Source organism: Heloderma suspectum, chromosome 8 (genome assembly GCF_057233095.1).
Source record: "Heloderma suspectum isolate Gila_16-S chromosome 8, 16-S_ref, whole genome shotgun sequence".
Lineage (NCBI taxonomy): Eukaryota > Metazoa > Chordata > Lepidosauria > Squamata > Helodermatidae > Heloderma > Heloderma suspectum.
This window is the reverse complement of record NC_139465.1, coordinates 24171476-24183768: the sequence shown is the minus strand read 5'-3', so window position 1 is coordinate 24183768 and position 12293 is coordinate 24171476. Positions and strand designations below refer to the sequence as shown.

The 12293-nt window shown below is 44.4% G+C and overlaps 1 protein-coding gene across 1 annotated transcript in view; it reads left to right on the top strand.

Annotated features, from left to right (window-relative positions):
- SLC7A10 (solute carrier family 7 member 10) overlaps positions 1-11834 on the top strand; it is a 78784-nt gene extending 66950 nt beyond the window's left edge. The window contains exons 6-11 of the mRNA XM_084812431.1: positions 1404-1527; positions 1718-1821; positions 3554-3650; positions 7024-7173; positions 9291-9468; positions 11515-11834. Of these exons, the coding sequence (XP_084668557.1) occupies positions 1404-1527; positions 1718-1821; positions 3554-3650; positions 7024-7173; positions 9291-9468; positions 11515-11642 (781 nt within the window). The 3' untranslated portion in view covers positions 11643-11834. The remainder of the gene's footprint in view (positions 1-1403; positions 1528-1717; positions 1822-3553; positions 3651-7023; positions 7174-9290; positions 9469-11514) is intronic.
- The last annotated feature ends 459 nt before the right edge of the window (positions 11835-12293 follow it).

The following is a 12293-nucleotide window of genomic DNA, read 5'->3' as shown; positions in this document are numbered from 1 at the left end:
CACTTTCATGGCTGGCATTGCTGGTCTTCATGATCCACCTGCTCCATCCTCCTCTGTATCAGAATCCCATCTGCTGTTCACAGTTGGGGTCATGACACCCAGCAATTCCCTCTCTCAAAAATAAACCTTGAGTTGGTCTCCTAGCCGTTCTGGATGTGGTTTCTGGATGGACCAAAGGAAACCACTCAGTTCCTTAGATGGTCTGTGCAGACCCACTGGCACGATACTGTCTGTACTAGGGATGTCAGAGAATTCTGCCACGGATCTCAGTGAGGCCAAATGCCAGTGCATTCGGCCCCCTGAAATCCGTGGTGGAACGAAGCCCCCTGCCCCCCCACCCCGCGAAATGGGCCCGGAACGGAGCACCTACCTGCTGCCATCTGCGCTGCATTGCGAATGACGGCCGCATTTGCAGCCACCATTCACTTCTTCCATATGGCCGTGATAGGCTACATAAATACTTAAGTAGCCTATCACGGCTAACGCAGGGACGCCATTTGCGTCCCTGCAGAAGCCATGATAGGCTACGTAAGTATTTACATAGCCTATCACAGCAGAACTAAGGGGACGCAAATGGCGGCGGCTACGGTGGCCGCCATTTGTGTTCCCTTTTTTTTGCTGTGTGATAGGCTACGTAAATATTTACGTAGCCTATTACGACAAAAGAGAGGGGGGCAATTGGCATAGTGGCCGCTATTTGCGGTCCCCCTTTTTTTTTTCCATAATAGGCTACGTAAATATTTACGTAGCCTATTACGGCAAAAAAAAAAAAAAAGGAACACAAATGGTAGCTGCCGTAGCTGCCGCCATTTGCATTCGCTGTTTGGTGTGGGTTTTTTTGCCGTGATAGGCTACGTAAATATTTATGTAGCCTATCACGGCAAAATACAGGGACTCAAATGGCGGCGGCTACGGCGGCCGCCATTTGCGTCCCTGTGCAGGCTGTCCAGCGGCCGGATGTCTGGCTGCGGGCAGCCCCGGCCAGCGGCTCTGCGGAATCTCCGCAGAGCGGAGCCGGACGGAGAGAATTTCGGAGGGAGGGATGGAGCACTCCCCCCCCCCACGAATGTCACCCTTTGAAAAGGTAAGTGACTTTCGTACATCCCTAGTCTGTACAGAAGCTGATCGTGGGAGGGGCCATAGCTCAGTGGTAGAGCACCTGCTTTGCATGGAGAAGGTGCCAAGTTCGATCCCCAGCATCCCCAGGTAGGGATGGAAAAACTCCTGCCTGAAATACTGGACAGCTGCTGCCAGTCAGTGTCAACAACACTGGGTTAGATGGACCAAGGGTCTCACTCTGTAGAGGGCAGGTTCCTACATTCCTGTGAGGATTTACCCTGTCCACAGGTTGTGTGCATATCAGTGCTTATCAGTCCCCTCCTGTTTTATTTTATTTTTATTAGGAATCTACCTCGTGCCATATTCATATCCATCCCACTGGTGACATTTGTGTATACGTTCACCAATATTGCATACTTCACTGCCATGTCACCCCAAGAGCTCTTGTCTTCCAATGCTGTTGCGGTAGTAAGTAAAGCATTCCCTGCACTTATTACTATTATTATTAGTTATTATTTGTTATCATTATAATGATTATTTGTTGTTATCATCGTCATCGTCATCGTCATCAGTATTTGTTATTATTGTTGTTGTTATTTATTCATGTTTCTGTGCTTTGCAGTTTATGTTTCAGTTTTTCTGCCTTTTGTTGCTTTAGACATTTGGTGAAAAGTTACTGGGCTATTTTTCCTGGGTTATGCCTGTCTCTGTGGCTCTGTCTACATTTGGAGGAATAAATGGATACCTTTTTACCTCATCAAGGTTAGACCAAGTGCAATCTCCCCCCACCCCTGCCCTGAATGCTATCTCATTTCAAGAAAAGCAAAGGGAAACCTTTTGTTTTCTTTACTACCTAGAAAGCTTTGTTGTGCATTACGCAAAACACCATGTGCCACTTCTAATTAATTACTATTTATTTATTCTAATGAATAGTGATTAGTCATATTTGTAAGGTGCCTTTCCTCTATGAAGCTCCAGGCAGTTTACACAGGGTTAACTCTGTGAGGTAAAGTTAGGCTGAGAATCATTATTTGTCCTCAAGTTTTTTCCAGCCCATTTTATGGTTTAGGGTAGGGGTGGTAAATATGCACACACACCCACTACATCCTCTTGTGCAGCCCATCATGCCCCCCCATGCCACCCCCCCCATCAGCAGTTTGACACCAAAATTCAGTAGCAAACCACTATGGAGGCTTAAAAAGGGCAAATTTAGCTTAGGAGTGTGGCCTGTGGGGGAGTCAAGGCAGAAAGTTGCCCCCAGATCTCTACGAAATTGCCCACCCCTGGTTTAGGGCCTAAACCATACAATGGGCTGGGGAAAACCAGCAAACACAAACCCAGTTGGGGGGTGGAGGTGGGGAATTTCACAACTTTCACAAATAAACTTTAAATTCAGACTATGGAATTTGCTACCACATTATGATGGCCGCCAGCCTGGATGGTTTTAAAAGGGGATTAGACAAATTCATGGAGGATAAGGCTATTATTAACTACTAGCCATGATGGCTACGTGCTGCCTCCAGTATCAGAGGCAGTATGCTCTGACTAGTAGTTGCTGGGGAACATAGGTGGGAGGGTGCTGTTGCACTCATGTCGTGCTTGTGGGCTTCCCAAAGGTGTCTGGTTGTCCACTGTGGAACAGAATGTTAGACTAAATACTTCTCTGGTCTGATCCAGCATGGCTCTTATGTTTTTATGAAAGTCACTTGCTGTAATGCATAGAATATTGGACTTCAAATACTCAGACAACCACAAAGCTCTCTGCCTGACCTTGGACTAGTCATTCTCTCTTAGTCTAACCTACCTCACAGGGGTGTTGTGAAGATAAAATGGGGAAAGTCCTTGTGCACCATCTGAGCTCCTTGGAGGAAAGATGGGATGAAAACATAATTACTTAGCTATTATTATGCAGGAAACATGCCCATTCAGTGATAAACATTTTGTTTCTGGAACTCTCATTTTTATTGTAATATACTAAGGCCAACTTCTGTGTTCTCTCTGTCCACTTTACTTGTGAAATAGTAGTCCGGTGGACAAAAGTGTATTTTGTCAGGCTCTGTGATAAAGTTGGTGCCATCTAGCAGTGGGGGCTTCCCAGGTGTGGAATATAGTATAGTATTACATATACAGCATTGTATTACATGCAAATATTGTTGTTGTTATTCTTATTAAAATATATTTTAAACTGCCCTTCATTCTTGGAGATACCAGGGCATTGTAGAAGAGTATGATCAAATTTTCATACAATGATCCCCCAAAAGTGTAACATTAATGTTTGAAATACCCCTTCTTATCACTCATTTCTCTTCTTATTAAGCGAAACTCTTAAATAGCCCATTGAGTCTTTTTTTGTTTCATTTTACACTGTTCAAGACCTCCCTGTTTGATTTTAGCATCTTTCGGTAGCCAGAAGAATATGGAGAAGCAATTATGCAATATTTGAAATGGGCTGTGCTGTCCACAAACCACTGGATGTCTTTCTTCTTCTTTTCAGGTTGTGTTTCTCTGGTGCCCGTGAAGGCCATTTACCCAGTTTGCTGTCTATGATTCACGTCAAACACTGCACCCCAATTCCAGCCCTCCTCGTCTGTGTAGGCATCACTGTTCCTCTAATATTAGCTTGCATGGTTCAACAATACATATGTCAAACGTCATGCCGGTGATATCAGAGAAGGGTGGCGGAGCTCATAACAAAGGGATCTGTTTTATGCTGACCCTGTAAGGCTAGTCATATGATTGGGAGGCATACAGCAGCTGCAGGGGTCCCCAACCTTCTCGAATCAGTGAGAACATTTGGAATGTTGAATATGTCATGGGTGCTCTCACAAAATGGGTGCCACGAGTGGCTTTCCCATTCACAAAATGGCTGCCATGGTAGATGTGGCCAGTCACAAAACACCGATTTCCCAGAAGGCTAAAAGGAAAGTAACTTTCCCAGGAACCTTAGTACAAGGTAGAGGTTGGGTCTGAGCTCCACAACACCAAACCACTCTTTTGAACCCACAGTTTTCTCCTACAACACCCATTTCACAGAAAGCAAAACTGATGAAGTTCAGGAACAAGTAACTCGGCCAAGAATGCCACATTGGTCCCTGGGAAATAAAGGTAGCTCTGGAGATTGGTGCTTCACTTTGCAACGTCAGACTCCCAGTTTAAAACAAATGAAAACGAAGAGGGGCAGGGCGCCGGGCAGGGCGCCTGGCGGGCGCCAAGAAAGGTGTCTGTGGGCACAGTGGGGCCCATGGGCACCACGCTAGAGCCCCCAGGATTAAAAGCTTACCACCGTGAATCTGTGATCATGTTGGGACACGATTCTCTGCAGTTTCAGCTGCACATATACACCCAGCTTTTCCACCCCAGTGCCTCCCGGATTTTGAGTGGCTGCCAAGGACTGGCTTAGCAGCGTGGCTGATGACTACAAAAGGCCACCTCCCAATGTGGGAGATTCATACCAGATGGTAAACTTGCATGTGAGTGCCGTGTGTCTTCCATTCAGCTGAATCCATCGTTGGTGGACAGAAGCACCAGAGACGGGTTTGTATGACTTGTCTATGCAGAGAGCCACCAAGCCAGGATGAACTTAAAAGGGATACATAGGAAGTTGCCTTATACCGAGTGGGACAATTAGTCTATCTAGCTCAGTATTGCCTATACTATGGGCTCCTTCACACCAGGCTTTTATCCTGTGATTGAAATTGCTCCTTCACGGAAGTTTGCAGGCTCTTTACATGACGCCATGACCCTTCAGGGCATCTCCTGCACTAAATGCCCTTTGTTCTGTTTTTAAATAGATCGCAGAGCTATCAAATTACCCACATTGTGTTCCACTTGAGTTCCCTCCGTGAAAAGAGGAAAAGAGGCAAGAAGAAGAGCGAGATCAATGAAAGATCATGGAAGACTCCGATAAGGGGAAGGAGGAGGGGGACAGGGGAGGGGGAAAAGGAGGCACGTGTAAAGGGAGTCAGTTGCGATTCTGCATTTAAAACAGAAGCAGAAAGCCCCACTTTAAATGCAGGATTTTAGGCTGGTGTAGAGATGCTCTATCTTGCAGTGGCTCTCCAGAGATTTTCCCCAGTCTTACCTGGAGATGCCAAGGATCAAACCTGGAACCAGGCAGGGGCTGTAGCTCAGTGTGATAGAGCCCCTGCTTTGCATGCAGAAGGTCCCAGATTCGATCCCTGCCTTCTCCAGGTAGGACAAGGAAAGAATCCTGCCTGAAACCCTGGAGAGCCGCTGCCAGTCAGTGTTGACAATACTGAGCTAGATGGACCCATGGCCTGATTCAGTATAAGGCAGCTTCCTATGTTCCTATGACCTTTTGCTACAAAGCAAAAGTGCTCTGTCACTGAGCTACTGTTACTGCCTCCCAGATTTGAGCCTCAGACAGTGGTGGCTTTGTTCTTTTCCCTTTCACAGCTCGCAGGTCATTCTGAGCTAGCTGGGGAAAGAGGGGCTACAGGTGAAATGCAACAGTGGATGGAAACAGTGCGGCCTGTTGCTAGCATGCTTTCCCCAAGGGAAAGCATTTTGAATTGTTTCCATGGACAGATAAAAAGCCAAGATCCTGGATATGTGATGGATTTCTTCTGTCTTGTTTGTATGAGCACCTTTTATAAGATTAAAAATGCAATATGAAAATACAATAACACCAAACGAAGGTAAAATAATGACACAAGAGAGCAGATAAAATTCCAGTTATAAGCTTAAATAAAAATGAATACATCTAAAAAGCCCAGGGAAATAAAAAGTATTCTCCTACTGCCAAAAAGAAGACAGACACGGTGGCAGGTGAGCCTCTCTGTGGAGAGAATTCCAAAGGCGGAGCGCCACCACTGAGAAGGCCCTCTCTTCGGAGGCCACCCACCTTATTTCCATGGCAAGGGAAGTGCCTCAGAAGACCTTATTATTACCCAAGCAGGCTCATGCAGGAGGCAGTGATCCTTTAGGAACTCAAGAGAACAGATTTGGCAGGGGTACAGAGATGGGAATTATTTAGTATTGATGCCTCCCATTAGAAAGGCATTTGGCAGACAAAAAGGCAGAGCAGAATGAATGTTTACCAGTCCCACATGCACATACAGGCTATCTTAATAAAAGGAGACCACTCCCTTCTTCAGTGTAGGAAAGAAAACAGCTTTACTCTCAATATTCTTGCATATAAATGCAGTTACGGCGTGGACTTTCAAAAGAAGGAGTTTGTTCAGTCCATTTGTGTTCTGTAACACTGGCAGGAGCAAGAGAGAGCAAACAACTGCCCCCAGCAATGGTGGAAGGCAGAGAAAAGGGGGGAGGGGAGGAGCAAAAGGAACAAATCACAGGAAATCATACTGTAGGCTATAGAGATCCTACAGCTAGCTGTGACCTAAATTCCCATGAACTAACTGCAACACTGCCCCCGTCCAGTAACTTGCTGATGAGGTTGCAGTATTCCCAACATGCAGAACCCCAGATGGGTCATGCCCCTTACCCCTGGCTCCACCCCCTTTCCCCGAACCACCAGTTGTTTGGTGGCTCGCCAGCATTTGTGCATTTTTTCCCCATTCTAAAAGGTTGAGATGCTTCTCCGAAGCCTTAGCTGCCTGCAGTAAGAGCTTTAAGCTACAATATGCTGTTACTGAGGGCCCTGTCCCTTTTGCCCACCACTGGAATGCAGCCCTGGCGAGCTGGGCTGAAAGAGGTTCAACACCTCTGAGAAAAAGGGGTGGGACATGCTGGGATTGTAGGACTTTTTCCTGTCTAAACATGCATAGGATTGCACCCTAAGCTTACCAGTGCAGTAGAACTTCAGAGATGCCACAGAAGAACCTGAGGGATGATCAAAACAATATCGCCCATCTAGGGAGGAGACCCAATAAATACCATATGCATAAAAAGAGTTCTCTGTTTTTCGTTGTCTTTTTTAAATAAGCAACTTTTCTTCCAGTAAAGCTTCCATTTAATAATACGCACTTTCTTTTTTCCTAGTGCCTGGCCACTGTCATTATCATGCTGGTTGGGGACACCTACACGTTAATCAACTATGTGTCCTTTATTAACTACCTCTGCTATGGAGTGACAATAATAGGCTTGATTGTGCTACGCTGGAAGAAACCCAAAATCTTCAGACCTATCAAGGTGAAAAATATTGGGGCTGGCTGAATGACATTTCTACAGCTGGCGGCCTATGGTTAGGGATCAGGCAGGCAGTGACTGTCCTTCACATCCCATGATGCACCTGAGGTAGACAAGAGAAGGCCACTTTGGTTGCTTTCCTTACAGCTAAAACAACAAAGAGCCTTGCGGCACCTTAAAGACTAACACAGAGCCAGTGTGATATGGTGGAGTGTTGAACTGGGACTGGGAAGAACCAGGTTCTAGGGCATTCCTACATGAAGCTTATATCCTGCACCTTTACCAAGGCTTCCCTTTCCAGAGTCTTTGCGAGATTAAAATAGGGTCCTTTACGTGTGCTTTTTCCCCGGGGGTTTCTTTCTCTGCCTTTGTTATATGTTTCATTATACAACCACTAGATGGCACTGTGGTATAGCAGAATTGCACAATTACATGAGAGTCTCATTCCGCCATTTTTAAATAATACCGGACTTTCCTCGTTAGGAAAAAAAACCTGGGATAATGGTTGCAAAGATGGCAAGAGGCCCTGGAGGAGGAGCATGTCATGTAAAGGACCCGCAAACTACTGTGAGTGAGCAATCATGAGCACACAATAAAAACCTCATGTAGAAAGGCTCCTAGTTCCCACTCAGCCATGAAGCTCACTGGGTGACTTTGGGCCAGTCACTGACTGTCAGCCTAACCTAGCTCACGGGGTTGTTGTCTGGATAAAATGGAGAGGGGGAGGACTATGTAAACTGCCTTGGGTTCCTTGGAAGAAAAAAAGAAGGGACATAAATGTTATAATGAATAAAATGCAGAGATTCATTATGAATCTCTAGTCCAAAAAACCCCCATATGCCATAGTAACTTTGTTGAAGGTGCCGCAATACTCTTTGGTGTTTTGCTGTAACTAGATTAACAAAGCCACCCCTCTGGAAGGGGTGCTTAGCTCCCATTTTGTTGTGGCATCATGCACCACTGGCTCATCTCAACCAGAAGAAGAACTGTGCAGTCAAAGGGGATCGCTGTTTGTCACTGTTGCATCTCTTTCCCACCCTGTTCTAAATACTGCAGCACGGGGGGGGGGGGGAATGTGAATGATGGGAATACAGCACGAGAGCAATGGGAATATACTGTGAGATATCCAAAGCCTTTGAGAGAGTAGGAGGAGGCACTGTAGATGTGTCAATTCCCACAACACGTTTTATTTTATTTATTTTTAATTACATTTCTATACTGCCAAATAGCCGAAGGTCTCTGGTTTTGCAGGTTTCTCTAGCACTTTGTTCAGTGTCAGCGGGAAAAAAGTAGAGACCGAATCCTATACAGTTCAATTTTTATTGTTTTAGCCATGACAAAGAAACAGAACCCCAACTGTCTTCAATCAGTCAATCAATCAATTTTATTACAGTCATAGACCAGCAAGGGACCCCTGCTGTGCAACCAGCAGTGTTGCAAAGGACATGTGTACATTTTGGTGTGACTTTTTTTTTTTAAGCTGTTGGATAATGTCCAGAATGAGAAACACATCCCTCCTCCCCCTGCTCTTATTGCTGACATGTTTTGGAACTGGTTTTAAAGTTTTGTGTGTGTGTGTGTGTTTTAATTACATTTTAATTTCATATTTATATAAATATGTAAAAGGATGAATGGTTATTAATGTATCACCTGTCTTTTAAGTCCTGCTTTTTTAATGGAGAAAGGGTGGTACAAAGCAAGACCACTAAACACGTTTAAAGTTTCCTTGATTAGTTACATTGACTAGACCACAACACCTTAATCTGGTCTTCCCCAACCTGGTGCACTCCAGATGTGTTGGGATTGCAACTGCCATCATTTCCAGCCAGCATGGGATGGGGATGTGAGTTGCATCCAACACATCTGGAGGACACTAGGTTGGGGTGCACTGCTCTACACACTACACCATGCTATCTCTCAGTCTATTCCACACCTTTGATTTTGTATGGCGCTAAGGGACTTAGAATGGAAATTCCTTTATACTTTAAATTGATTAGACCAGAAGCTGCTTGTGATTTGGTCTAGTCAATGTCAACACTCCTTTGACATATATGTCACAAAGGAAATTAGGATAGAAATAACAGGCTTCTGTACACTTCCAATATTTTCTTTCCTCTTAGGTAAATCTCCTGGTTCCAATCACTTACCTGATATTTTGGGCCTTTCTCTTGATCTTCAGTTTATATTCTGAGCCAGTAGTCTGTGGAATTGGACTGATTATCATACTAACTGGAGTGCCAGTGTTTTTTCTTGGAGTGTACTGGAAAAACAAACCAAAGTGTGTAAATATGATAACAGGTAAGAAAGAATCCATGGAAGTGCACACTGTGGGAAGTCAACCCATGAGGCTATGAATATGGAATAAATTACATTGATTATCCAAAGAAAATATCACAGGGTTCTGAACTGACACAGATTTTCATCAGCCTATTTCTGAATCCACAGTAGAGGCAGAAATTGAACTCAGGACTTTCCAGAGCTCAGCATTCAAGCCATATGGCTAGGCAAAGTCTGACATTGCTGCCACATCCCACATCTCATTGTGTGTGGGGGGGGGGACTACAATGTATAATCCCTCCTCGTGCTTTTTTGTGATTTCAGACCTTTTTCTCTGTTCTACAAGTAAAGGGTAGGGGAAGGATCTGCCCTTAGAAAAACTTCGGAGTGTGTGCATGGGAGCAGGAGGGAATCCCAGAACCCGGTGCCCCAAAGTTTTGAGCAGGAATGGGGCCATTGTATTGCACATGCAACAAGAGCGTCAAAAGTAGCTGTAGAAAATGCATCCAACACACACAGATCTCCAACCACCTGGATCGTGCTTTATTCCCAACACATTTTGGTATCTAATCTATTTCAATGGGGAGAAATTCTTATATTCACTCCTAAACATGCAGCTATGGGGGATTTTTTAAAGCATTATTACCATGTACCATGTAGAATCGTAGGGTTGGAAGGGGCCTATAAGACCATCAAGTCCAACCCCCTGCTCAATGCAGGAATTCAAGTCAAAGCATCCCTGACAAGTGGCTGTCCAGCCAGAATCTGGCTTCCTGTAACTTGAGCCCATTATTCCATGTCCTGCACCCTCGCATGATCGAGAAGAGATCCTGGCCTTCCGCTCTGTGACAACCTTTCAAGCACTTGAAGAGCCCTATCATATCTCCCCTCAGTCTTCTCTTCTCAAGGCTAAACATGCCCAGTTCTTTCAGTCTCTCCTCATAGGACTTTGTTTCCAGTCCCCTGACCATCTTCGTTGCCCTCCTCTGAACCCTCTCCGGCTTGTCTGCATCCTTCTTAAAGTGTGGTGCCCAGAATTGGACACATTACTCCAGATGAGGCCTAACCAGTGCTGGTTAGAGAGGAACTAGTACTTGATTTGGAAGCTATGCTTCTATTAATGCAGCCCAAAATAGCACTGGCCTTTTTTTGCAGCCACATCACATTGTTGGCTCATATTCAGCTTATGATCTACAACAATTCCAAGATCCTTCTTGCTTGTAGTGTTGTTGAGTCATGTATCCCCCGTCTTGTAACTGTGCATTTGGTTACTTTTTCCTAGGTGCAGAACTTGGCATTTATCCCTACTAAATTTCATTCTGTTGTTTTCTGCCCAGTGCTCCAGTCTATAAAGATCACTTTGAATTTTGTTTCTATCTTTCGGGGTATTAGCTATCCCACCCAATTTTGTGTCATCTGCAGATTTGATAAGCATTCCCTGTAGCTTCGCATCCAAGTAATTAATAAAAATGTTGAAGAGTACTGGGCCCAGGACTGAGCCCTGCGGTACCATTGATAAGCACTCTTAGAGTCCAATTCAGTAGCCAACTGTGGATCCACCTGATAGTTGTTTCATTTAACCCACTTTTAGCTAGTTTTTAGCTATCTTGAAAAAGATAATATATCAAAATATGTTTGGAATAAATAATAGCCCATGCATTTGTTTTCTTTCTGCATTGCAACGGCATTTCCACCACCACCACCATCCCTTTAAGTATATTCCAGAAGAACCTGTCTCTCGTGAATTCTAATGCCCCACGTAGACGCCTGTTCTGCCTATTGGATTGTTCTGGTCCTGCATAGCCAGATTTGTCACACAGAAAAAGAAATCCATAGGAACCTAGGAAACTGCCTTCTTCCTCAGAGGAGACATCTGAAGGAGAGCCTTAGACAATGAGCATAGTGAATGGGTAGGTTCATGATGGGAGAGGGGCTCCGTCAGGTATTGAGTTGAACCTGCTCTGCATGCAAAGCATGAGCCTTACCTTTGAGCTATAGTTCCTCCCTAATTGATACTGGCAGCTCTAGTCTCATCTAACTGATAGCCTGGTTGTTCATTCATTTTAGAATCCTTGACGCATTGGGGCCAGAAGGTGTGTTTTGTCGTCTACCCTCAGGGGGGATCTCAAGAAGAGGATGATCTACCTTTCACTCCCTCCCCCCTCCCAGGAAATGAAAAGACCTTAAAGAAATAATGATATATTTTACACAAGAGAAGTAGATTTTTGTTGTTGTTTACATGATGATCTTTTTTTTTGAAAAAGAAGAAAAATCTTGAAAATGTGTTTTGTTTTTGTTTTTTTAGAAATCCAGTAGTAAAACAGACAATGAGATACGCCATTTCAACAACTCTAGTAGACAGCTAGTAGCACTTAGCTCTTCTTCCTAAAAAGAAAAAAGAAGAGGAAAAAAGAGGAAAATAAAATAAAATACGCTGGTTGTTTGTTTCTGATGATGCATTTTAAAGGCAGGCAGATTGTTCAGACTTAAAACTGATATTTGCCTTTGCATTTGCAGATCAGGGGCTAGTCCACATGATCATGTATCACTTGATTAAACAACATTTAATGGCCTGGTTTGCATATAATGACAACCCAGAGTATGGGTCGAGTATGAGTTGTTGTTGAATCGTGGGTTGTCGTTACATGCAAACCCTGCACTATGGGTTAACTATGGTTTGTTATCCATAAAGAACCCAGGAAGAGAACCCATGGTTAGTTGTGGGGTTGTGAGCTCTTGGTTGTTCATGGTTAACAACCCATAGTTAAACGATATTGCAGGATTCACATGTAACGACAACCCATGATTTAGTGATAGCCCATACTCAAACCATACTCAGCCCATCC